The 27,684-nt window shown below is 48.6% G+C and overlaps 1 protein-coding gene and 1 long non-coding RNA gene across 2 annotated transcripts in view; both read right to left on the bottom strand.

The window, feature by feature from the left end:
• Positions 1-18,801, bottom strand: part of NTN1 (netrin 1) — a 184,903-nt gene extending 166,102 nt beyond the window's left edge. The window contains exons 1-2 of the mRNA XM_058283488.2: positions 18,474-18,801; positions 16,942-18,023 (exon numbers count right to left, since the gene is read on the bottom strand). Coding sequence (XP_058139471.1) covers positions 16,942-17,959 — 1,018 coding nt within the window. The 5' untranslated portion in view covers positions 17,960-18,023; positions 18,474-18,801. The remainder of the gene's footprint in view (positions 1-16,941; positions 18,024-18,473) is intronic.
• A 1,636-nt stretch (positions 18,802-20,437) lies between these two features.
• Positions 20,438-26,436, bottom strand: LOC105744934 (uncharacterized). The gene is made up of 3 exons (XR_001117846.3): positions 26,313-26,436; positions 23,420-23,683; positions 20,438-20,598 (listed from the first exon to the last, which is right to left on the bottom strand). It is a non-coding gene; the product is annotated as an uncharacterized lncRNA (long non-coding RNA).
• Positions 26,437-27,684: the final 1,248 nt, after the last annotated feature.

The raw sequence follows: 27,684 nt of genomic DNA on the forward strand, positions 1-27,684 counted from the left end.
TCTTGTCCTTGCAGACTGATTTCTACTTCGGCAAATGTCCTTTGCCAGGTCACAGGCAATGAGGCAGATGCTCACATACAGACGGAATGAGCCAAAGCCATAAACTCAGCCCCAGCTGTCAGCTCAGACTGCTCCGGCTTCAGGCTAAGAACCATTCTGTTCTTTTTCTTTGCTTCCAATCCTTATTCCCAGTAAATTCCATCCCTAGCACCACTTAGTAGAGAGCCCAAAACCATCCACACAGTATGTAAGCACCGGAAGAGTCTGAGAAATCATCTGTCCAGCTCCCTCTTTCCTCCAAGAAAAGGAAGACACCAAGGCATTTTCAAGCTCATGAACTACGTCATTTTTTTCTGTATCAATATGAAATAACCCGCTTTGTCCCATCAGAGCATTATGTTCTGAATTCTACTTCTCTAATACTATTTTGTGACCCTGCTTTCACTTTGCATTCATTTGCCTTATATAATTTTGCTCTTCATTTTTATATATGTTGGATGACTTTGTCATTTAATCTCTTGAAGACTGAGAGTGAGAAGTTGAACTCTCCCCCTAATATTATATTTTTGCTCCAAGAAGGCAAAAAGGAAAATAAGGATATAGAATATCTGAAGAATACAACCAATAAGGATGCAGTAAAAATATATTGAACTCTATACCTGAACACAAGAATTTGCATTCAGTTCCAATGCAGCATTGACAGAAGTGACCTCACACACACATGCACACGCAGATTTTTTTTTCTTTATTTCTTTTAGGTGTTACAGAAGATTGAACCCAGGACCTCATACATGGAGAGGAAGCACTCAGCTACTGAGCTACATCTGCTCCCTAATGAGAGTGGGTTTTTTCATTTATTTTGTTTTTAGGAGGTACCAGGGATCGAACCAGGGACCTCATACATGGGAAGCAGGTGCTCAACTACGTAAGCTATATCTGCTCTGCAAGACATTTTTTTGGTTTTTGTTTGTTTTTAAGTACCAGCTGCAATGAAATAAAACTGGACATTAACAAAATATAGATTTTTAAGAAGCTAATCCCTGAAAATGAAAATCCATTTCATAAATAACCCCAGGAGCAAAGAGGAAATCTAAATACAGTGACAATGAGAGTAGCACAAATCAAAACTTATGGGATGTGGTCAAAGCTATTCTACTTGGGAAAAGTCATTGCCTTGAGTAGTTTTACTGTTAAACAGAAAAAAATTTTTTAAGATTATTTATTTCTCCCCCCTCCCTCCATTGTCTGCTCTCTGTGTCCATTCACTGTGTGTTCTTCTGTGTCTGCTTGTAGTCTCATTAGGCAGCTCCAGGAACCGATCCTGGGACCTTCCAGAGTGGGAGAGAGGTGATCATTCTCTTGCGCCACCTCAGCTCCCTGATCTGCTGTGTTTCTTACCGCTCCTCTGTGTCTCTTTCTGTTGCGTCATCTTGTTGTGCCAGCTCTCCGCGTGGGCCAGCTCTCCCGCGCGGGGCAGCACTCCACACAGGCCAGCACACCACGAGGGCCAGCACGCCTTCACCAGGAGGCCCTGGTGATCAAACCCTGGACCTCTATATGGTAGACAGTAGCCTAATTGGTTGAGCCACATCTGCTTCCCAAACAGAAATTTTTAAATAATGAAATTAATTGAATTAAGCATTCAGCTAAAAAGAAAAAACAAAAAACAAAAATCAGGAAGACCACCAAAATGCCTAACAGAAATTAATGAAGAGTAAAGGAGAAATTAGAGAATTAGAAAACAATGAAAAGTACCCAAAAATAAATGGCAGCCAAGCACAGAAGACAAGGGCACCAGCTCTGAGAAGGTGCAGATCCTATGGGAACTCCAACTCTGGACTTTGGAGCTGTGTGACATCAGGCAAGGTAAATTTCTTAACTCCTCAACCACCTGTAAATGGGGCTAAGAGTACTGAACTCCTAGAGTTGTAAACATTTTTAAAAATATAAAGTACATGCAAAGTACTTAATACAGAGCCTGACTAAAGAGAGTATTCAGAAATTATCCATAACTGTTATTACTATCACCTTCAAAAATGCCGAGAAGACAGGAAATCCAGGCCAAAAAAAAAGTGAGAATACATGTCCACTCTAAGAAATCAGAAAGGTGACATAGCCACACCTAAACTTTTCATTTTTTATTTTTAGTGATTACTATATACAATGATGTGCTTAAAAATGAAAATCTGGATAAAATTTATTATTTTCTTGGAAAATGAAGGACCAGGTTTGACTCATAAAGCAGTTGAAAAAATTCCTGAATAAACATATAAACATGGAAAAAATTGAAATGGTTATCAAATAACTACTTCCAAAAATGGCAGCAGGCCCAGGCCTGGATGGGCTAGTTCTAGCAAACCTTCAAGGAACAGCTATTTCTCATGCAACTTAAACTGTTCCAGAGCATAGAAAAGCATGGAAACTTCACACTTCATTTTATAAGATTAGAATGCCTCAGTTCAAAAAGGCCAAATAAAAAGTTCTGACAAATCTCACTTTTGAACACAGATATAAAAATCCAAAATAAAATATTAGCAAAGAATAATACAACATCACCAAAGAGACTTTATTCCCAGAATGCTGGGATAATTCAAATTTAGAAAAATACCAAACCACAACGAACTACCACTCCATAACCTACTAGAATAGCTCTAATCAAAAAGGTAAGTGTTGGTGAAGAAATTGGAACCCTTGTACATTGCTGGTGGGAGTACAAAATGGAGTAGCCACTTGGAAAACAGTTTAATGGTTCCTCAAAAATTGAACATATTTACTGCATGTCCCAGCAATTCCACTCGTAAGTATATGCACAAGAGAAATGAGGGAAACGGACTTTGGCCCAGTGGTTAGGGCGTCCGTCTGCCATATGGGAGGTCCGCGGTTCAAACCCCGGGCCTCCTTGACCCATGTGGAGCTGGCCATGCACAGTGCTGATGCGCGCAAGGAGTGCCGTGCCACGCAAGGGTGTCCCCCGTGTGGGGGAGCCCCACGCGCAAGGAGTGCGCCCATGAGGAAAAGCCACCCAGCGTGAAAAGAAAGTGCAGCCTGCCCAGGAATGGCGCCGCCCACACTTCCCGTGCCGCTGACGACAACAGAAGGGGACAAAGAAACAAGACGCAGCAAAAAGACACCAAGAACAGACTACCAGGGGAGGGGGGGAAATTAAATAAATAAATAAATCTTTAAAAAAAAAAAAAAAGAGAGAAATGAAAACCCATATCCATACAAAAACCTGTGCATGAAGATTCATAGCATTACCCATAATAGTCAAAAAGTAGAAACAACCCAAATATCCATCAGCTGATGAATGGATAACTAGATTGTGGTTTAACTATATAATGGCATACTATTCAGCCATACAAAGGGAAGAAGTATTGGTGCATGCTACAACAAGCAGAAAAACTGTGAGATCATTTTGATTGACATAAGAGGAATTAAATAAATAAAAATAAATCTTTAAAAAAATAAAAATAAAATAAAATAAAATACTTAAAAATCACTTTTCCTCTGTTAGCGATTCCAAGTTACAAAACAAAATGAGAAGGGGAAAAAGTCCCTTTCATAATAGTAGTCAAAATCAGACAAAGAACTAGAAATAAACTAAATATATGAGGCAAATGTAAAGTGTCCAGACTTAAGCCCTAGCCCCTTTTAAATCCTAACAACCCTTATAGACCATTTAAATAAAGAAATCAGTAACAGTCAAGCTGACAGTGACCATTGAAATACTGTGAATGAACCAATTATCAGCAAGTTAATAATGAACACCACCTCTATCAAAAATTACTAAAGAGAGCAGGTATAGCTCAGAAGTTGAGTGCTTGCTTCCCACATACGAGGTCCTGAGTTCAATCCCTGGTACCTACTAAAAAATTAAATAAAATAAACTGCATCTTTTAAAAAAAAAATTATTTAAGGTATTTGTATTGAAACTTGACAAACTCACCTAAAGCTATACACAAATAAGAATAGCAATGAGAATAACTGATAAACAACAAACAAAAAAGAATAAATAAATAAACAATGGGCTCACCAGATACTGAAGTGCACAGACAGAAACTGGCAGGAAAATGGACAGATAATGTGAAACAAAATGGAAAATCCAGAAAACAGGTCCAAGGTATATAATAAATATGGCATCTCAAATCAGTGAGCAAAGACTCATGTTTTTCAATAATTGTTATTACTGCCCTTGGCGAAATACTTGATGGGGAAAAAAAATGAAATCCTTACCTCACACCCTATGTCACAATTGATTCCAGATGGATGAAAGATAAAAATATACAACTTTTGAGTTCTGGCAACAAGATGGACTGAGGTAAGGCAGAGCCTTCTACTACTGAAACATCAAGACATTTTAAAAAAATAATACGTAGCAGAGCTCACAAGAAAGAAAAAAAAAGGAAATCTCCAGGTGCTGGAGGAAAGAAGACTCTGAAAGCCAAAATATTAAGGAAAGGCATTAAGATCATGAGGTGTGCATGGGGGAAGGGGGCAAAGACTGATTATTTAGACCTGGAAATAAACAGTAATGCTTTGGCTTGGCTTTTACATCTCCACATGGACACGAGATAAGACCTTGGAACTTACAAGGCAGCAGTCAGAAAGGAGGCTTTAACAAATACTTAAATATGTTTAAAGTCTTTCTCCAGTATTTAATATTTAGTATTTAATAAACAGTTAAACATTCCTCTAACAAATTTCTAATGAGCACCTACTAACATCATGCCTCTTGTGAACAAAATATACAAGAATCCTTGCTCTCATGTAAACTTTCTAACAAATGAGATGATGGGAAGACAGTTAATAAACAATGCACGCAAAATAAGTAAATAATATACCAGAAGGTGGTAAGTGTTAAGGAGAAAGTAGAGGAGGATAAGGGTGCCAGCCTGTGTGTGAAAGACAGAAGGGGACAGACGGAAAATGGATAGGAAGCCGTGTGTGGTACCAAACAGGATAGCTGGGGCAGGCCCCCCTAAAACGTGACATTTGGACAAAGGTTTGAAGGAGTCAGGAAGGAAGTCATCCAACCCACATCTGGGCACGTAGTGCCAAAAGTGCCTATCTGGCATATGAGAGCAAGGAGGCCTGGTGACCAGAGCAAGCGAGCAAGAGCGATAGCCAGGGGACAAGGACAGAGGAAGCAGGGGTCCACAGGGGCTCGGAGTGCTCGCTGGTGCGAATGGCGCCAGTGCCCTCACTTCCCTCTGGCTGCTGGGTCGGGAACAGCCTGGCGAGCTGGGGAAGCAGCAGGGAGACCAGTAAGGAAACTGTAGCTGTTACCCAGAGGACGTAAAGCCTGGACCTTCCAGATGCCTCCTCAACGAAAGGCGGACGAACGACTCTGTCCATCAACCCAGGGTGACAGCAAAAATTTGTCTCCATCTAAAGCCGAGTAAAGCGGGGAAAAGGTCTTCAGTAAGAAAACAAATCCCGAGGCCTTGGAAGGTTTGGAGTCCAAATTTGATACAGGAATTTCCAGTATGATTATATAATGGGAAAAAAATTGGTCCCAGGCTTCTAGGACTACTTCTAGGATTTCTGGCATAATCAAATGCAAAAATCGCTCGATTATGGATAGTTCCATAACTGAGGCAATGGGGTTTCCACAAAATCCCAAATAAAGGTAAGTTCAGTCTTGGAGGTCAACGAGAAAACATCCACCATGAGCAAAGGTCAGCAGACAAACAAGCAGGAGGATCCCCTAAGAAGTGGATATCACCCAAACCAAAAAGGACTCGAGAATAAGCAAGGCTTAACACTATTTACTAATACTATTAAGCAAAAGAAGCCAGGTATCAAAAAGTCCATACGGTACGATTTCATTTATAGAAGTTCAAAGGCAGGGAAGACTAAATCTCAGGTGTTCAAAGTCAAGACTGGTTTCACCTGGGGATGGCGAATGACCTACGGGGGCCTTCTGGAACTATTTTATTTCTTGAGGTTGGGCTAGTTACACAGGTGAGTTCACTTTGTGAAAACTGATCCAGAAACTGATCCAGTTGAGCATGCGCCATCTGAAGAGAGAAGACAGGCGAGCTGAAACGATGTCTTATGTCCTTCCCTTCCCAAGCGGGAGAGCTGGTGAGCAAGAGGCAGGGACACTCTCGGAAGTCTTGGAGGAGATCCCCAGTTAAAGCCTAAGCATTCTTTTGAGGGAACCCCAGGGGAACTGGTGGGGGTGGGGGCGTACATCATTTAAGTTGCAAGATGCTTCTGGTTGAGGAAGCAATGGGGTTAGGCAGAGATCAGAAAAGCTCTCGAGGAGGTGGCAGCGTTCCACCGGGCATGGAATTTCAGAGCAGGAGAAGGTACAGGGATCCAACCCCTTCTTTAGAGGAGAAAACCAATGCCCAGAGAAGTAAAGGGCCAAAGTCCCTCTACCTCCCTGTATGAACCATAATTAAAGATGTGAGGCAGCCTAACACATTGGTGTAAAGAAAGACTCAAGAGCCACACTGCCTCGATGCCAATCCCAAATCCACCACCTGCTGATTGTGTAGCCTTGGGCAAGTTTCTTAACCTCGGAGGGCCTCAGTTTCTTCACCTGTAAAATGGGGATACTGTAAATGTGTACAACCACTTTTTTTTTTTTAAGATTTTATTTATCCCTCCTCCCCCGCCCCACTAGTGCTCGCTGTCTGCTCTCGGTGTCCATTCACTGCACATTCTAGTGTGTCTGCTTGTCTTCCCATCTTTTCTTTTTGAGGCACCTTCCATCATGGGAGAGAAGCACTCAATCGCTTGAGCCACCTCAGCTACCTGGTTTGTTGTGTCATCTTTCCTCTCTTTTTTGTTGCATCATCTTGTTGCATCAGCTCACCATGCAGGCCAGCTTGCCTTCACCAGGAGGCCCTGGGAACTGACCCTGGGACCTCCCATATGGCAGAAAGGAGCCCAATCACTTGAGCCACATCCACCTTCCTCCAATCAATTTCTACGAAGAGTCCAACCACCAAAGTTGAACGACACCTACCCTAGGACCTAGTGATTCCACTTCCAGATATTCACCCAACTGCACACATTCATATAAGCAAGAAAAGACATGGATGAGTAGGGTGAAGTAGCAGCACTACTTGTAACAGTCAAAACCTGCAAACAACCCAAATGTCCACTGTAAGTTGAATGGACAAATAAACCATAATCCATTTACACCACAAAATAGGCCACAGCGATGAAATCTGATAAACTATACTACAAATGGATAAATCTCACAAATGTAATGTCAAGTGAAAGACACAAGAAACAGTCCCATATATATATACACATACATAAAGTTCAAAAATAGTCGAGACCAACCTATGGTGGGGGGGCGGGGGGAGATTGTGGTAACTGGAAAGGAGCAAAAGGTCAGCTTCTGGGAAGCTGATAGAAGTTTCTGAGCTGGGTACCAGTGATACAGTGTGTTCCCTTTGTGACAATCCTTTCATCTAGACGCAGGATTTGTACACTTACATTTTCTCTTTGCATGTATGTTTTTTCTGTATAAGCTGTACACTTGCAATTTTCTCTATGTACATTATACTCAGATTTTAAAGTTTACTTAATATTAACAGTAAAACCTACCTCAGTGCTGTTTTGAGGATCAAACAAGCTAATACTTGTTAAGTGTTTAGAACAGAGAATGGCAAGTAAGGGCTATAGAAGTGTGTGCTAAGAGGCAAAAGTTTAGGCTCGAGACCAGCTCTGGGTCTCCTTGCCCTCCCCCATCTCTAAGCCCCCCCCACCCCCGTGGCACAGTGCAAGGACTCCTCAGTCTGCCCACCCCACCAATATACCAACATGGTGTTGAGCTGAGCCACCAGGACAATAAGGTACCAAAGGCACAGAGAGCTTAAGTAACTTGCCCAAGCTCACACAGCTGGTGGAGCTGGGATTTAAGCCAGAGCAGTCTGAAGCTAGAAACAGGTTCTTTCAACCATTGCAACTAATGCTGATATCTGGGTATTTCACAGATTATTAAATAGAATACTGTGCCTTCTGATCTTGATCTTAGAACTTAGTATTTTCTATGGATCAGAAAACTACAAGCTCGCTTTTCACTTACGTGTGGATCATCTTCTTCTGCAGACAGCTTAGATTTTATTTTAAAAAACCCAGCTCTACCCCTGGTTCAGACAATAAACTGGGGTGAGAAATACAGAGGAATAACCAGCTTCAGAGTTACTTAAACCTCTGGGTATCGGTATGGCAAATCTGCCCCAGAAAGTGGTTTTCAAAGGATTAATTCCTGTGGACTGGAGTGAGAAGCAATTTCCTTCCTCAGGGCAGCTCCGAAGGCCAACATTTTCTCACCGTGAATTCTCCGGGGAGCTGAGCCACGAAGTAAGACAGGGCTGGAACGGGGAATAAAGAGCTGGCTGCGCTCTGCCTGTCCACCTCTGGTGTCTGGCCTCGGGGAGAGGAAAACCAATTGGCTGCAGGACTCGTGGCCGAGGAAAGGGGGGGGGGCAAGGCTCCCACAGCCCTGCCCTGGGGCCGCCCAAGCCGAGGTGCTTTCATGTTTCAGAGGCCAAATTCTGTATCTGTAAACACAATGTGTTTCCTTTTTCATGCTGGTTTGGGAACTGTTATCGTTCAGCTCTTTCTGGGAGGCCCCGAATGTCAGCAGAGCGCTGAGGGAGGTGGCTTGGGAAGGCTCCTGGTCCCCACTACCACACGGACATGGCTTTGAGTAGAGGGTCCCATTTCTGGGGTGGGAAACCCTGAGGAGGCCTCATGCCTCAGGCCTCCAACCCCGGTGGAAACACAATGCCTTCGCATTTCAGGGCAGTGATGAGCTATTTGTCTCAAAATCCAAGGCAAGGGAGTGGTTGAGCTCCCGCCTCCCACATGGGAGGTCCTGGGTTTGGCTCCCGGTCCTCCTAGAGAAGGGGGTGGGGGAGAGAAAAACAAGCAAAATAAGTGATAAAACCAACTCAGGGAAATCGATGTGGCTCAGTGGTTGAGCGCCGGCTTCCCACGTACGAGTCCTGGATTCAATCTCTGCCCCTGGTGCCAAAAAAAAAAAAAAAATCCAAGGCAAAATGTTTTATTGTTACATGTCATCATAACATAATCTTTTTTAAAAAGGAAAGGCAGTTCTGGAGCTCTTGCCCAGCCCAGACAGCCCGCACGGAACTTCAGAGCGAACGTTCCCCAGAAGACAAGGTTTTGGGGGAAAAAAGCATGAACTGTTAAACTCTTGGAAGAAAACAACAATGACAGAACAAATGCAGGAGGAAAATGAAGTAGATTCAAATCCAATCCATCAGTGGTCCAAGAGCTGAATATGATTCCCCTTCCTCCCAAGAAATTCAGCTGCTCTCATGTACCCTGTGCATTCAGCCAAGTTCCTCAGGCATGTACAGCTTAGTACCAGTGTTCCCCTTTTCCCATACACAACCTTCCCGATGAGAATAAATTCCACCTGTGGAAGGGCATCCGCTCCAACCTTCTTTATCTCTCCAGACCCAAAAGAGCCACCTGAAGAGGGAATGCTTATCCACTTACAATGTGCTTCTTTAGTCTGCGGGTGGTTGGTGGAAGGGGAGGGAGAGTGCCTTCTGGGACGTGAACCTGCATCTCATAGATTAGTTCTGATTAAGTAGTAACGGCTGCCTAGAAGATTATTTTAATAAGGATTCTAAGATCATTTCTGGACATAGGAGCAAAGAGTGCTGTGATTGATTAGTAATGTCTGTCCTGGTTTCAAAAGAGAAGAGTGGTGGTACATTTGCTATGTACTCACCATAGACACTCCAAACAGGAATAGATGAAATCAGAAGCCCTGACAATGGTGTTCAGGCAAGCAGGAAATGTCCACTACTTTGGGACTTCAAATACAAAAAGTAGCACAACGTATAGGCTGCCCTTGGGAAACAAAGATTTATCTTGTTCCCTTGCTACTTAGGACTCAGTTTCTCAAACCCCATCTCTTTATATTCCCTGCGATCCTACAGTTTGTCTGACTAAAGTATGGAGCTTCTGAAAGGTATTGAAGTTGGATATGACAATCAACAATCTCTCTTATTTGTAGGCAAAGTCGGCAATCAGTACCTAGAGAAAAAATAAGAAAATCTACATTCAGCACCATCCAAGAGGGGGCATGAATGGGCCCCCAAACAAAACATGACTAGGGGCACAGAGAGCTGAGACCTCACAAGGACTAGTCCTGAATCTTCCCTGGGATAGACTTCGAGCACCTTGTCCCAGGCACTAGCTGAGTTGGGAAGATTCATTGACCATCAGTTGATTTAGTGAACTGGGGTATTACTTTGTGCCTTTCAAGGTTCCCATGCAACAAATTTTATCTGGCATCTGAAAAGCCACCCCCTTTAAATAACCTGGAAGTCTACCATACTCCAGAGATAGAGCTTTCCTATGGATCTTCTTTGCATACATAAATGCATGACAATATGAATTCAGTTCAACCTAAATGTAGCTATTATACTAATCCCGCCACAAAATTTAGGGGATCTCCAGGGATGGCCCCAACAGAAGCCAAGGAAGCGCACGTTTCTCCATTCCTTGGCGGTACTCCTGGAGTATCAGTACCCAAGCCCCCTGGGATGACACTGACCGTGTCCTCCAAATGCCAGAGGGTAACTCGGACAGAAAATGTCCATCGCGAATAAAGCTTGGAGTGGGCTGCTAATGTGCTGGGGAGAAATTCTATGGTAAGAAACCATTGAATACTGCATATTATCAATCACACCACCCCAGTCCCCTCTCTTCATCAGGAGATAAAAGTGGCACAAAACAATGTTCTCAGAGCCGGACACATACCTTGCCTCGGCCTCCCAGGAGCTGGGAACAGGGAGGGAGCAGTATCTCTGTGGACAAAGGACTGACACCTAGAACGTGCCACTGCCTTCTGATGTAGGGGGAAAGTTATGTGAATTATCTCCTTTTTTAAAGGCAAGTTAAGATCTAATGGTGATTTACAACTGTGAGACATTTTGGGGGGATAAAAATGCAGAAATTCAGTCTGGAACTCACTACGTTCTGTTGCACAAGTCAAATCTCATGACAGCAGATAGCACTGTCTCTAGAGGACTGCCCCAGGCAGCTCACTTATTTCAAGAACTATTCCAAACAGCTGTCCCTGGGAGTTGGACACAGGACACAGCTTCTATGTGATTGGTCTTTGAAATGAACGCCGCTGCTCTCCCCGTAGGCAATGGTGTCAAGAGAATATGCCAAGATATGCCCTGCAGACTTGTCCACGCTAAGCTCTATTTGTGCAAAACCTGCCCTGTGGTGTCAGGGACATCTGTTCTCCAATGCTTCCCTTCCTAGTGGCAATTCGGTCAATTGCAACAAGGCATATACGTAAAGCACCTGGTACAACGCCAGGCGCACAGTAGGCACCTGTGGTCTAGCTTCAGGATGCAAGCCCCGCCTTCACCTGGCACCCTGAACCCTGCAGTCCCCAGCCCTCGAGGTCAAGGCAACATCTCCCGAGGCTGTGGCCGCAGCAATGCTGCTGCGTTTCTCTCCAGACCAGAGGCAAAAGGCTGTGGGCCGCTCTGCAAGTATCCGGCCTAAATCCCAAGTTTCAAAAGCCTCCCGAGACTTCTGGTCTCCCATATTGAAAGGCACTGCAGAAACCCAAAGGAAGATCATCACTTATGAAAAGAGGAAAATCCTGGCTCGCCAAATATCTGGACTTGTGCATCCACAGATAAGGCTGTTTTATAATCCAGAGCCCCAGAGAGCCATTTATTTTGGTGAAGCCAGTGAGCAGAGCAGACAACTGTAGAAGCCATCAAGATAACACGAATAACAACCCGGTGGGCTTTTGAAGTGTAAACATAAAAGTCTATTAAGAATACAATGTTGGTTTAATCCCAAGACAAAAAATTTACTTAATGAAAAGCACAACTCATCTCAAGAAGGAAATATCGATACCAGCTGTGAGCAGAAAATGAGGGGATTCCTTCCAGGGAACATCTGAATTTCAACCCACTGCCTTTCCAATATTTACTCTGGACATAAAGTCTCAAATACTTTTCCGAGGATCTCATTTTTCTACAGGAGGAGGTCACAGAGAAGTCTGGGCAGAGCCTGGAAATGCTCAGACCCACCCCAGAAGATTGACTCTGACAAACGCTGCCTCCCTTGTCTGAGCAGCAGCCTCCTCGGGCTTTGGGCAGCAGGGACAAATGTGTCCAGAGCTGGCAGGGCAGGGAGGTTCCTGCCCACCAGGTGTTAATGAGGTCCCCAGCAGAGACCCTCGCTCCCGCTGCCACAGAGATAAATGACAGCCCCGGGCCGCTGGGACATTTAAACTGCACCTACCAGCACCACACCAGCCACCAAGGCATGCCATTCCCCATCAAAGCCCTCTCCTTAACAACGACATTGCTAACCGCTTCCTAGATGGCTTCCAGGATGTTCCAGAGAAGCAGCAGGAAGTTTAGAATGAGGGCGAAAGGAGAGGCCCGATAAAGAGGGCTTTCTGGCTATGAGCTGGGTTTCACCACCTTCGAGAGAGATCCACAGGCCCTGGCAATACCTGCAGATGCTGAGAACTCACCAGCCAGGGGTTAAACACACTTCACTTATTCTCCTAATTCCCAGCTCCCACCAGACCTGATGGTTAAGATAAAAGAAAACTTCATACATACAACTTCACACTTAACTACGTATTCACATAATAACATAGTACCTGATATAATACAGTGCAATGTAATATAATACAATGCCATGTAATGTAATATATTCAACCAGGAACCACCTCCTGGTCTAGCAAGAAATGACAGGCTCTCTCGGCTTTTCTCCTATACATGCACGTGCCCCTGTCATCCGTCCATCCATCCATCCACATATCCATTCACGCATCTATTCTGTGGGAGGCAGCTCTGAGGATGCACTAAAACGAAGCATCAGCACCAAGCTGGAGTTCTCAGCTCCACCACCTACTAGTTGTGCGGCTCTGGGTATTTCACATCTCTAGGCTATGGAGTCCTCTTCGGTAAAATAAGGACAGTAATAGTGCCCATTTCTGGCATAGTCACAAGGACGGAATGATTAAATTAACGAAAGTATTTGGCAAAGCCTAAGCCCTCAAGGCTTAATCAAAATAATGACAATAATTATACTCATTATTATTACCACTGAAAACAGTCCCTGATCTCTAGCTACGTGTTAGGCTACGGGCTAGGCAGGCAATCATTTTAGCCCTCTGGATTTTGCATGGGTGTTTACCTCCAATGTAACCTCCCTCTCTTACCTGGAACGATGGGGTGGGGGGATAAGCAGCAGAACCATCTACAGCATGGGGATTACCCCCCCACACACTCAAGCCATGTTTAAACAATTACAAGCATCACATTGCAGGTACCACAGGACCACGGGAGGCCAGCCCAGCACGGTGCTTGCAGGCATGTCTTTTGTGTGGGTTTTGGGTTACGGCTGGGCAATGCAAAGCCATAGAGTGAGTCGCAAAACGAGTTTTCATAAGCTCACCCTGTCACAAACCGGGCAGGGTCTTAGGCTGACATCCCCACAGTAAGATTAAACAGCATGCTTCGTCGGGCGCTAAATACTAACACAGCTCCGACGTCAGGGGGACACTGATTAAAACTGATGTCAATAATTTATGAAACTCAATATGGTCTTCAGATGCTCTTTTGAAGAAAAAAAAAAAGGAAGGAGGAAAAAAAGGGTCTAGCAGCCCAGGTGGTTTAGAACTGCTCATGCATTTTCTTGAATGTACACACACCCCCACCATGCATGGATGCCTCTTTACAAGATGAATGTAGCTGCATATGTGTATGGAAGCATGCGAACACGGCTGATACATATGGGCGGAAGAAAGTATTTAGTTATTCCACTGAGAGCTGTCGAGGCTGTAACATTATACGTAGTCTTGTCTTTCGTATTGTTTTGAGTGTTGTGTTTTTGTTGTTGTTTTTTTAATGGAAGAAATCCACAGTTGCATTTAAAATAAAATTGGGTTTTCCAGAAGTATACTTTTATTCCATAGAGAATGGAACCTTGAAACAACACTGAAAAGCTTGACCAGAGGAAAAAGACACATAAGGTAAATGAACGTCTTAGTAATGTGCAAGTATCTCAGCACTATGTCAAAGGACCATTTAGTCAAATAATATCAATGTGTTTTAGAGTTTTAGAGTTTGGGTTTTTTTTGGGGGGGGGAGGGATGCCATTTTAGTCTATTATAAATCATGTCTCTTTATTTTATAAAGGGTAAGACAAAATGGCACAGTGATGATGCTTAATTTTTTTATCAAGACTAAATTTGAGAATGAAAAAAGATATATCTTTACGTTTGCTGTAAATACTCTGGGTAGCCTGACTTTAAATGTCAACAATGTGAAATTCACAAAGTGGGATTATGTTGGGGGGAAAATCTGAGTCACCGATCATACAAAAGTTAGTGTTTGAAGGATTTATTAAGGCTTTTTCCTAGCACTGTGCCCTTCAATATCTCAGAACACCTGTCAAATACTAATTCATTCACATATCTCCACTACAGGGACTTTTCATAAAAAACTCGACCTCTCATTGTAAATCACTTCTAAATTGTCCTGGCCCGCTTTCTCTTTTGCAGAATGATGGAAAAATCACTAAGACTTCAATTAAGACTTTATGAGATCTTCAACCTGTTGTTCCCAGCTCTATCTACAAGGTATCAGAACATCTATTCAAAAAGGAAACTATAAATAACTTTAACATAGTTGAATTAGCTTTGCTTTTATGAGATGACTGAATAATTGGCAAGACTTAAAGATACTCGAACAACTGAGAATTAAAATAACTCCAGTAAAACCCAGAAAATATTGTTAACCAACTATTTGTCATGTAGATTATGTCGTTATTTGACCTAATTAACCGGTTTGAACAAAAGACGTTTACTAATTACATTAGTTAATTGCTCAATTTGACCCCCCAAAAAAAGGCCAATCCAATTTGCGGTGTGAAGTTAGTTCTTTGGTCACAGAGACAAAATCCTAAACTGTAGAGATTACTTCAAATGCACAACCAGCATTATAACAAACACAGGTGAAGTCTCTACAAGCAAGACAGAAGAGGGCGGTGAATCTGGACAATACTAAAAGCTAAGACGAATCTCCAGACCAGCAAAATTTTACCACCACCTCACGTTCAGCTGCCTCAATGTATTCACTTGACTTTGTCCAATTAGAGCCTGCTGGTGCCAATGCCCACTCATCTTTCCTATGCACACACAAACTAAAACTGATAGCAAAACCACGGGAAGCTCTTTAAATGTCAATAAAGGGTTTTATGCACAAAAGAAAGCAAAGAAAAGAGGAAGGGGGAAGAAAAGCGAAGAGATGGGAAAAACCAACATTTCTGAGCCAACTGAGCAGATCAAAGGAATTTCCTTCGGGAGGACCAATAACTCGGATTGGGACTACTCTCTCTCTAAAATACTGGGGAGAAAAAGTCTCTTCCAACTCGAACCAGCTCTGCCCCTTAACAGAGAGGCGTGAACAATTAAGTCTGCGAAAGCTGGACACAGAGTGCAAAAATGGAGGCCTCACGACGCAACAGGGCGCAAGGCCGTTCGCAGACAAGGACGGCCTGGCCGGGCCTGGGGGCCCACCGGGCCCTCCAAGACATGTTTTCCATTCACTTGCTCAGAAGTCTGCATCCACAGTCATGAGGCACAAACTAGTCGACAACAACATGACACAATTAATCAGAACCAGACCTCCAAACGTGTTCCTCGGGCCCAGCAAACTTTGCACTGGCCTCAGGGAGTAAAGCCACTGGACACGGCCCCAGGTCGGGGGTGGGAGGGCGTCGAATCGACAGGGTCACAAAGATGCACACCGAATGGAGGATTTACAGACTCAATAATTTTCACTAAAATAAATTGCTGAGTTTGGAAAGTTTCCATCTCATACTTAAAAAAAAAATCGTATGCATTGTTGTATTGTCTTACTCCCATTCCCCTACCCCCTCTCCCTTTTTCCCCCTCCCTGGGGAGAAACTCGTGACTGGGAGTTTCTACAGCAGCAAAGTCGCACAATTCTGAAATAAACCATATTTTTATTATTATCATTATCATTATTATTTTGCCAGTCTCACTTTGACCCAACAGTATTCACCAATGCCAGGTTTTGTCAAATTTCTCTTTCCAGAACCAAAGCCCCACCAAAAAGTGCGGAAGCTGGGCCCTTAGTTAATTCAAAACGGTTTAATTTCACGCGAGGACCCTGAAGCTAACAAAAAATCTGGTATCCTTCTTTTTCTGGACCAGTAATTAATTAGTTTAAAATAATTACTGAATTCTCCTTTGTAGAGTTCAGCAGATAGTAATTAATTGAAATCACATCACTCTTCTTATACTAACACAAGCACGCTGTTCAGAAGAAAAAAAAATTTTTTTTCAAACCGTAAAAGCTAAGTGCCGAGGGCACAGATGTGATGCTCGTCTGGTACCGAACCCTAAATTCCAAAGAGTTCTTTGTCATTTCCCAAGGGACTTGTGATTTTGAGGCTGGAACTTCTCGGGAACGGGGTTGGGGTCCCCAACAGCGTGCCCAGCTGCAGCCCGAGGAAACGGAGGTGGGGGCAGAGGTGGGTCCCAGGGTCCCGGCAACTGAAGGATAAGACAATGAATGAATATGCGTTTGGATCCGGGTTTAGGGAAACCTGTCGACAAGCTTTCTGCAAAACCCCTGCGCGGCAGGATTTCCCCGGCTTCCTCTTGGCTTGGAAGAGCGCACGGGGCGCAAGCCCGGGCATCCACCCTGAGCGCCACGCGAGGGAAGGTGACCCGCTCTCAGCCCTCCCGGGCCCAGGACCTCCCGGAACGCGCCTCCCACAGTTGCCGCGACGTCCACTCAGCCGGTGATCCCCGGGTTCAGCCGCCGCCCGCGCTTCCAGAGGACCCGCGGCTGCAAGGCCCGGCAGCCGCCGCCCGCTTCCCCGCCTGCGGCGCCGCTGCGCCCCACTCACCCACGCACTCGTTGGCCTCGCGGGCCGTGGCACGCTGCCAGGGCCGGTCGTAGTGGAAGGGCTTGCAGCGGTCGCACTCGGGGCCGGCCGTGTTGTGCCTGCAGTCGCACACCAGGCTGTCGTCGCGATCGCGCACGCAGCGGGCCGCGTGACCGTTGCACTTGCAGCGGCCGCCCACCTGCAGGTCGGACACGGCGTAGAAGTACGAGTCGCGCGCCAGCTCCGAGTCGTCCTCGTTCTCGTCGCCGAACGTGTGCAGGCGGCTGAAGGCCACGCGGATGTCGGTGGCCGTGACCCAGTCCTGCAGCACCGGCGAGTTGTCGAAGTCGTGCGCCGAGGGCCGCCCGTCCAGCGTGCTGAAGGCGATGAGGCCGCCCGAGAGCGGGCGCATGTCAGTGTGCGAGTCGGTGCACACGGCCTCCTGCTCGTTCTGCTTGGTGATGGGCGCGCGATGCGGCCGGTTGTACATCTTGCGGCACTGCGTGGAGTAGAACTGGAAGGGCACCCACGTGCGCCCGTAGTCCATGGACTTGTAGATGGCCATGGACTCGGGCCGCGGCGAGCAGAACTGCAGGCTCACGTAGGTCACCTCGAACTTCTTGCCGAGCGACAGCGTGAGCGTGACGTTGTGCGGGAACTGCAGGTAGTTCTCCGACTGCCAGCACGTCAGGTTGTGCGGGTTGTTGAGGTCAGTGAGGAAGGCGGGCGGATGCGCCTTCTTGGGGTCCGACGCGTTGCAGAGGTGGCACGAGCGCAGCCGCTCCTCGCCGCGCTCGCTCACCACGCAGTAGCGCGCCGGGGGCCGGCCGCAGGTGCTCGACACGCGCACGTCCTTGCCGAAGGCCGCGTTGACGAAGTCGGGGATGCAGCGGCGCGGGTGGCCGTTCTCGTCCGAGCAGGGGTCGGGCTGCGCCGCCTGACCCGCAAACATGCTGAGCCCGGGCCCGCCGCGCACCGCGCCCACCAGGCACGCCAGAGCCGCCAGAGCCGCCAGCACCTCCCACACTGCGCGCATCATGCTGCGTCCAGCTTGCCCCGGCCCCGCCGCGCCGAGGAGTCGGTCCGCCCGCCGGGAAAGGCGCCTGCGGAGAGAGGGGAGCTGCGCTCAGCCGGGCCGCCCCGCCGCGGCGCGGCGAGCGGAGGCGCGGGCGAACGCCCGGCTTCCCCGGCACCAACCCCGCGGCCGGGTGCCCTCCTCGCTCCCCCGAGTCGCGGGCCGGGCGAGTCCGAGGGGGGGGACCCCGAGCCCGCACCGCCCGCGCTCCTTCCTCCGGGCGGGACGGCGAGCCGAGGCCGCGAGCCAACGCTCGGCTTCCCCGTCACCGCCGCCTCCACGCCGCCCGAGGGGCATCCATCGCGCCCGTCGGCCCGTCTCCGGCCAGCCCGCTTCACACCCGAAGTCCGGCCACAGAAAGGTCCGGGTACCCCGGATCCCGCACGGGCCCCGCTCCCCCCGCCTCCCGCAGCCTGAGGCGCCCTCCCAGCTCCCCGAGATCGCGTCTCCGCCAGGGAGTCCGCGCCGGGGACTTTACCTCTGCAGCGGGCAAAGAGAAAGAAAAGTTTGCCTGGCCCCGGCCGGGGAGCCCGCGCGCCGGACGGCGGGGAGCCTCTCGCTGGCTGCTCGCAGGCGCGTCCCGCCTCAGCGCGGGCTTGCCAGCTCCATGCCCGGCGCGGCCGCCGCTGCCCCAGCCCCGGCCCGGCCGCCGCCGCCGCTCTCGCCCGAGTGACGACGCGGCCGCCCGGCTCCCGCCGCCGCCGCCGAGGTCGCAGTCCTGCCCTGCCCGCGCCCGGGGCGCACACACACTCACGCTCGCTGGCGCGCACTCACACACACGCACGCACGCCCCCGAAGGCTCCGCCGCCGCCGCCACTCGCGCCGGGAGTGGGGGGCGGAGGGGAGCGCGGGGGCGGGGGGCGGGGCGCGGGCGGGGCGCCGGCCAATAACGGCGGCGAGCAGCCGCCCGCGAGCGGGCGAAGTTTTAACCCCGGGAAAGAAGAAAGTTCAAGGGAACCGGCCCGAGACGCCGAGGGAGGGCCAGGGGAACGGCGGCGCGGCGAGGGCGCGAGAACGCGGGCGGGGGGCACCCGGGAGCCCGAGAAAGGGGCGCAGAGACAAAGAGAAAGCGAGAGGAGCGCCCCGGCAAGCCCCGGGGAGGGGCTGGGCCCGGCGCGCACCCCGGGGAGGGACGCGGGGGCCCGGCCGGGGACTGTCAGCCGCGCCCGCGCCCCCGCGCTGCCCCGCGAGCCGCGCAGGTTCCCGCGGGCCCCGCGCCGCGGGGGAGCGCGCGGGCTGGGGGGAGGGGACGGGCTGCTCCCTCCGGGTCCCCGCCGACCACATCTGTGTTTGTTTTCACTGCTGCGAGGAGGTCGGGCCTTCCTCGAACCCAGCCCGATGGCCCCCGTGGCACCGCGGACAGGGCCGTGCCCCCGTGGGCAGGCGGCCCGGGATCGGGGAGGAGGAGGCGGCGGAGGTGACCTCGGCCTGCTCCCCGCCGCGGCGCGCAGCCCCCCGCGCCCGGCGAGGAGGGGCTGCCCCTCCCCCCACACACACCTCGTCTTCACCTTCCCCGGAACGCGGCTCCTGTTCCGCCGGGGAAGCTGTGGAGGGCAGGAGATGACGGGGTGAGCAACCGGGCAGCACCCGGGCACTGGCGAATACCCCTCCCAGCCTGGTCTGCCGCGCTGCGGGCTCGGGGCAAGCCCCACTTTCCCTAGATCCCCCGAACCAGGCGTAACCGTGCTCTCCTCAAGCCTGGACCATCTCGTGGGATGCTCGCAGCAATGGGTACTAAGTCCATTTTGCAGGTGAGAAAACTGAGGTTTCAGGAGGTGAGGAAACTTGCCCAAGATCTCCCAGCGGGTAAACAGCAAACACAATCTATGCCTTTTGTCCGATGGAGACCCCCTCCTCCCCAGTTTCTAGTCTCAGGGGCATCCTCTTGGCCACCAAGCTGCTTCTTGCATCATTCCCTGTCTCCTTAACAAAAGGGCTGAGGACAGTAAGGGCGTCCTTGGAACATGTTGCAGGAGCTGCCAAAGCGCCTTAGGGAAAGAAGGCGTTGGGCTGAGAGTTTGAACTGCAGGCTCTCTTGGTTTCCGTGTGACTTTTAGATGTGGGGTCTAGTCACCATCCTGGATTGGATGCCCCAGGTCCTGGTTCTGGCTCAGGAGCCGCCTTGCTGCCCTACCTCCAGTACATGCCTCGTTTTCACAAAGTCAGAAAATCGGAGCGTTACAAGGGGCCTCGGGGCTTGTCTGGCCCAGTTGGGCCTCCTTGGAAGAATGCCTTCCCCAGCTTCCCTGAGAGAGGGCCACCCACGCCAGCACTGCCAGGGACAGGAGCTCACCAACCAGCAAGGAAACTAAGCCATTCCCTCGCGGGACAGTGCCCTTTACCACTCGCCACAATTTATGCCTTGTCTTGGGGCAGAGGCAATTTCAAGGGTACTTAGAAATATGGCAAAAGGACACAAATTAAAAGTGAGATAAAAGGAAATAAATGAAATGTGTCATTATTGTGGGCTGTTAAACAGACAACAGGATACCAAAAGACAGCAAACCCGGATGGAGCTCATACTTTGGAGCCAGTGGCCTGGATTCAAATTCTGGCTCTGCTGCATGAACTTGGCAGGTTTCTCATCTTTCCATGCCTGGTTTCTGTGAAAGAGAGACACTAGTAGTTACCTCAGAGGACTGTGAGCATCACATGAGTTAACCCATATGAGTGTTCTAGTTATCTAATATAATTATATAATATACATGCATATACATTCACACACATGTATATGTTAATACACGTAAAACCAGGTTCATGGTTGTATAATTGTTTATACAACATGGTTGTATAAATGTTAGTTATTAAATTGCTAGAGCTATACAGAAATTCAAATTTTTGCTCAAGAAGCATATGAAATTACATGGAAAGATGTGACATATTATAAAATGATCAAAGCAGATTAGAAAACTCTATACCCCCCCCCCCAAAAAAAAATACTATGCTCGGTATAATCTCATTTTTATTAAAAAAAAAGTATGCATAAAATGACAACATTGTTAATAGTGATGATCTCTGGAGAGTGCAATTTCTGGTGATTTTAATTTATTTTTGTTTGTAAGTCTAGATTTTGTGCAGTCAAATAAGAAGGCTAGCTAAGAGAAGAAAGAAAAATAAGAGGGAAGACTGAGTAGAGATGGGAATCAGGCTCAAATGCACCCTGGGATGCCCTATTCACCTCCTGTGGGTGGGCCACAAATTTGTCCCCAAGCTTCCCCGCAGCCCAAATGAAAAGGAGACCATGTCAGTTACACAATTCCCAGTGTCCATGAGATAAAAACAGACCTATTGCTCAAGAGAATTACAACTATTCTTGGTGCTAAAATCAGACAGGAATTTCTCCTGGGGGGCCTCATAAAGGGAACGCAGTGTGAGGTCACGGGTAGACGTCCCCGACAACATCCCCATTATAGACACAACTGCCAGCTCCGTGGGGCGGTTTCTGTGATCGGCCCTCGCTATAAGCCAATGGCATCGCACCAAAACACAAGTCAGGAAAGGACTTGTTCTGGCAGGCAGGGGTCCCGGAGAGGCGGATCGGGGTGCCCAGCTCGCTGCCCACCCAGCCTGGCTCCAAGCCGGGATTGACGCCCGCTCTCCAAGCCTTCCTCTGTACTGTGTCTGTCAGCAGAGACTTTGGTGGATCTTGTGCGCCTGCAGGTTTGAAGTCGCACTGCCCAGGGTGCTGCTGTCTGATGATGTGGCGGGCTGGGCTTGGGCCAGTGATCTTTAACCGGGGTGGTGAGGGGAGGCACTTCCCACTTTTATTGTGGTCACTAAGGTCCAAGCTTATCTCCTTTAGTAGTTGCCAGTCGGCAGGACTGTCTCACACACCTTGTATCCGGGAGGCCCCAGCACCTTCTGGAACACAGTAGGGCTTCCAGAGGTTTCCAGCACCTTCTGGAACACAATAGACTTCACTACCCCCGTTCAAAGCCCCCCCCCCCCACCTGTCACTACCGTTGGTCCAGTCCCAACTCTACACAGCAGTCCAGACCAAGGCTCGACCCCTTAAATGTTTGAAACCAGTCCCGATCATCCCTCGGTTTCATCTCTTCCAGGGAAAATATTCCCAGTTCCTCTTATGATCTCTCACAGGACACTGTTTTCTGACCACTCTGCAGCCTCCCCACCTCCCCCCCTGGTGCCCTCTCATTTGTAAGTGTCCCTTCCTAAAGCACGCTGCCTTTTGAGGGGACAGATGAAAAAAACAGATGTCCGAGTGTTGTGAGAACGTCTCAAAGCCGGGGTTATAAATACACACCCGCAAAGGCCTGTCAGGCTCTGAGCAGCGGGAGCCGGGGCGCGAGCTGTCGTTCAAAACACACGGTGCGGCTCTGGAGCGAGGAAGCACATTCCCAGGTGTTTCTGCAAGGAATGCATGGGGAGGGGAGCCGCCATTCTTGGCCCAGAGACAGCCTTACCTGCCAGGCGGGAGGGGTGGGCCTAGGAAGAGGAGACACTCAGAAGTAGCCGGAGTGGGACAACCATGGGAGTCAGGAGAAACCCAGGGACAGGAGGGTTTCCAAGAGGGGGGAGCGCAGAAACAGCAGAGGAGTCAGTGCTTGGGGGTCAAGATAAGATCTGGAAAGGGCCCTTTGGATTCAACGACAGGGAAGTCATTAGTGACCTTGACGAGAACAGTTGCAGAGGAGTGGTCGGGGACAGAAGCCAGACTGCCTCTGGGTGTGTAGTGAAGGGAGGTGAGAAAGTGGAGATAGCAAGTGTAGACAATGCTTTCAAGAAGCGGGAATCCAAGTGGTAGGAAGGAGATAGGGTGGTAGCGGGAAGGTGATGGGGGATCCAGGGGAAGTTGGGATTTTTTATTGTTGTTTATAAGATAAAGCTATATGAGCGTGTGCCCTGGTTGATTGGAAGAGACCAGCTGAGAGAGAGAGGTTGAAGGCAGATAAAATAGTGTTGCAAATGGAGTCAGCTGGTCTGGAAGCTTTGGCCATCTGCTGAGGCAGGGAAGAGGTGAAGCACTGGAGGCTTGAGGGATAGGAGAGAAGGTTTGGTAGAGTCTCTAAGGAGAAGAGGACAAAGCTCACTGGGCAGAATTAAATTCTTTTGCAGTTGGTGATCATCTGGGAGAAAGAATGCCAACAGCAGAGCCATGGGACAACCCCCGCTGAGCTCAGCAGCCCCGGTGTAGGACTAGAGAAAGCAGACGATTGGCTTGGTCTAGAATTGAGATTTTGTCCAAGAGTTGGGGCAGAAGGACAGAGGGCAAAAGGGTGGCTGAGGTGATGCGCCAAAGCCAAGGAGAGAAGGAAGTGAAGACAGAGCAAGGCTGGAAAGAGAAATTGGAAAGGCCAAGGATCTGGAGCTGCACTGTTCAATGTGGTGGCCAAGAACCCCATGGGATGATTTCAACTTCAGTCTGAATTAATTAATAAGAAATACAACTGAAAGTTCACTTACTCAATGGCACCAGTCACATTTCAAGTGTTCCATGGCCAGATGCAACTAGGGACTCTTGGTTTGGTGGGCACAGATAAGGAATCTTTCCATCATCACAGAAAGTTCTGTTGGACAGAGCTGGTCTGGGGGATTCAGGAATTCTGATCATCAAAGAGGGGATGACTGAGGAGGATGTGGTCCCGAACTGGGTGTCTGAATTGAGGATTCTGGAGGTGGAGCGGTTCTGGGGGGTGGCAAGGCCCAGCGGTGGACGAGGTGGGGTTTCTGTCAAAAAGCAGAGGGGAAAGTGATGGGCAAGGAGCAGGCCAGTTAATTCAGTTGCTCAGGAGCAGCAGCAGGCCTTGGGGCAGAGAAAATGACTGAGTCTCCAGCTGGTTTCCTCACTGGCAGAGAAGCATGGACTCCATAGGAAAGGTGGTTCCAGGCGGGAGTCGTAGAAGGTGGACTACCACCCCCCCTCTGGTTCTAGCCTCAGCGGAGCAGCAATTTCTTGCTGTTGTCACTGTCATCGTTGTTTCAGGTGGAAGGAGCATCGGGGGTTGAGGAGGCCAATGGCTCTCCCCTCCTGGGCGTGGTGTGGGAGAAAGAGCACCCCATTTAAGAGGGCTGCAGTGGGAGTGGGGCATCAGGAGAGGCTCAGAGTGTGGGGTAAACATGAAGGGGGGAGGGGGGCATCTGGGAACAGGGTGAGGATGTGGGAGAGTGTACCCGGGGATCGGGGCACCAGTGGCATGGGCTAATGGTTTTTGAGGAAGGAAGACAGGAAGAGTCAGGATTTAGGAGATCCTGGGATGAACAGAGGAGGCTTCATCTTGAGCATGACCAAGGGTTTATTTTTTAAACTAAGCATTTATCTCATGTCTACCAAGCACTCTTCTAAGCACGTTCACCGTCACTACCTAACCATCCTCATAACAACTTTATGAGGCACATATATTATTATCTCCACTTCACAGATGAGGAAACTGAGGCACGGAGAAGTAATTTACCAAAAGTCATGTCGTTGGTATGTAGAGGAGCTGAGGTTTGAACCCAAACGGTCTGGTTCTAGAATCAACACAGGCTTGGCTGTTGAGCTTTTCAACAGAAATGGATCCCAGCCCTCCCTGGACAAAGGGATGCACAAGCTGTGACCTGGACTTTTTGCATTTCTGAGCTTGTCTGGTTCAGTTAAGAGGACAGACACTGGATGACTTGGTTCCTAGGACCCCCGACATAGACTGGGAAGGGCAGCAACTCTTATAAGGGCCTGGCCTCTCCCCAAGAGAGAGGGAATGTGCTTCCTTCAGAAACGGAAAGAACTTGACTCAAAAGGTGATGTGTGACCTTGGATAGGCTGCTTTACCTGCCCTCTCACGGTGAAATGGAGGTAATGACATTTACCTTGCAGTTTATGGCAGGGATTTTTTTTTTAAGATTTATTTTTATTTATTTATTTCTCTCCCCTTCTCCCCCACCCCGGTTATCTATTTGCTTCGTCGTCGTCTTTGTCCGCTTCTGTTGTTGTCAGCAGCACTGGAATCTGTGATTCTTTTTGTTGTGTCATCTTGCTGTGTCAGCTCTCTGTGTGTGCAACGCCATTCCTGGGCAGGCTGCACTTTCTTTCATGCTGGGTGGCTCTCATTACGGGGCGCACTCCTTGCGCGTGGGGCTCCCCTATGTGGGGGGCACCCCTTCGTGGCACAGCACTCCTTGCGCGCATCAGAACTGCGCATGGGCCAGCTGCACACGGGTCAAGGAGGCCCGAGGTTTGAACTGCGGACCTCCCATGTGGTAGACCGATGCCCTAACCACTGGGCCAAGTCCACCAAGGGATTTTTAAAATGAGAGGAAAGCAGCTGGCATACAGTTGGTGCTCAATATATGACTTTTAAAAATTTATCATAATCCTCAGATCTGGCTCCCAGCTCCCTCACTCTGGAAGGGTTTTGGGGCATCTTCCCATTCCAATGGCCTTCTAGACCTCAGCTCAAGGGATCGCAGATTGAAAGGACTGCAGGAGATGGATGGTTCTAGAAAAGGTTTTGGAACGTGGATGAATGGGCCTATGTAGGGGTGCCTGGAGATGGAGCCATTTCCTCAGTGCTGTTTATTTGCATCTTCAGCTGAGGCCTGCCCTTTGGCAGGCTTTTCGGCTGAGGACTCAGGAGTTGGGCATAGAAGCCCATACAAACTCCAAATCCGCCAAATCCTTTAATCTACCAGAGCTCTTTGAAGGGGTGAAAATGCCTGTGGATAGGGGAACCAGCAGATGTAATTTATTTTCATTTGCAAAAAAGCTTTTGACAAGGTCCCACCCCAAATGCTATTAAAATAAAGAAAACGGGTCACCATGGGGGAAGCTTTGTCATGGATGGGAGACTGGCCTTGAGGAAGGAAACAAAGGGTGTGGATAAAAGGAGGTACTCCGGTGGAGAAAATAATGGGGGGTGAGGGGGGCTCTGAGCTCAGAGTTGGGGCTCAGCTCATTTAACATTTTCACAAAATCTGAAGGAAGGAGTCCCCTTGGTGAAACCTGGAGGTTTTGAGATGACGTAGGAGTGATGCCAAAGGAAGGGGGTAAACTGGAGAAGGATCTCAAGAGGTTTTTATGACTAGGCCAAGAAACACAGACTGGCTTAATAGAAGGTGATGCACTTGGGGAAAAGTCATTGGAAATGCCCTTCTAGGATGAAAGGTTATCAGAGACGATCAAAAAATGCTATTTTAGGGCTTAAGTACAAAGTGTTTCCTACAATTCTCAACAGAGGTGCTATTGGCATTTGGGACAGGAAAATTCTTCACTGGGCAGAACTGTCCTGTCTGTTGCTTGGCATTTAGCATCCCCGACCACTGTCCACGGATTGCTAGTAGCCCCCCCACACACACACACACTCGCACAACAGTTCCTTACCAGAAATGGCTCCTCACATTTCCAAATGCCCCATGGAGTAACTACCCTTCACCCCCTTCCGAGCCACTTGAAATTTAGTCCAATTGAAGCAGGCTGTAAGAGAGGGAATTAATAGTCAGATCTGGAACCTGGCAGAGAGTCCATGTGGACATCAGTAACCCCCAAGACGGCTGCTGGAAGACCCCCAGCCCCAGGATTCTGCTATCCAGAACAAAGACTTCTTCTGGGAGCAAGGAAAAGCCCCGGATGTTCCCTAGGGACTTTATCACTGGATCCTCACTAAGGGATTGATGGGTGGGGTAATCAATCAAAACAGCAAGCAGCTGGAGCCCCTCCCCTGCCATTAGCAAAGGGGTGGGATAATTACTAGTTTATAAAGCAAACCTCCAGGTCTGAGTGCTCCTGCCCTGCTCTCTTGCCTGTGGACCCGACCTGCCCTCTGTGCACCGCCCTCGCCATTTTTCCTCTGCCATGTGGCCACGCAAGTAAACCTGGGGATTTATAATCTATAATGGGGAATTGTAGCTTGTAAATCAGCCCTCTTTTATTCCTTTTTACCCCATTCCTCTCTACTTGGGACCCCTGCTCTGTTATTTTCTGTTATTTTCTCCCATTTCTCTTCCCTCCCTACCTGAATAAATTACTGACCTAACTCACCTGGCGTGCTCTTGAAGGTCATTTCTGCAGCATAGCCAAGAACCTAGATAAAAATCCGGTAATACAATGTGCTATTGAGACCAAAAATTTAAATTAAAAAAATTTTTTTTCTTTAATGCATTTTTGTAAAGAGAACTGGAAACAAAACAGGATGCATTTAGAATCTTCTGGGTAGTTCTTGTCATCACACCTCAAAATGTTGTTGAGGTAGAGATGGCTTGGAGAAGGGCACTTTGTGATAGGTGCTATGAACACAAACGAAGCAGGGGAGCGGGACAGAGAGTGCCAGGAAGGAAGGTGGTCATTAGACAAGGGAATTTGGGGGAGGGGGGCCACTCTGTAGGATCCAGATGAGAAGAGTGAATGAAATGAGGAAGGGGATTGTGGGGCTCAAAGCAGGGAGGGGGATGCATTCAAGGTGGAAGGAATAGCAAATGCAAAGGTCCTGAGGCACAGCTTGCCTTCTGTAAGCCCCTCGAAGGCAGCTGGGTTGGCAGGGGCTCAGCGAGCAAGGGTGAGGGGCGGGAGGTGAGAGAGGCAGGGAGCGCTCTGTATGCAGAGCCTTGCAGACCAGTCTTTGAGAAGGAGTTTGGATTTTATGCACTGGGATTCCTCCAGGATCCCTCCTAGGCACCTCTAAGGCCCTTCTGCTTGTTTTTCCCACAGCTCTTAATACTGTCTTAATACTGTCTCCCCGTCTTGTCCATGAACTTCA

Source organism: Dasypus novemcinctus, chromosome 21, assembly GCF_030445035.2.
Source record: "Dasypus novemcinctus isolate mDasNov1 chromosome 21, mDasNov1.1.hap2, whole genome shotgun sequence".
Classification (NCBI taxonomy): domain Eukaryota; kingdom Metazoa; phylum Chordata; class Mammalia; order Cingulata; family Dasypodidae; genus Dasypus; species Dasypus novemcinctus.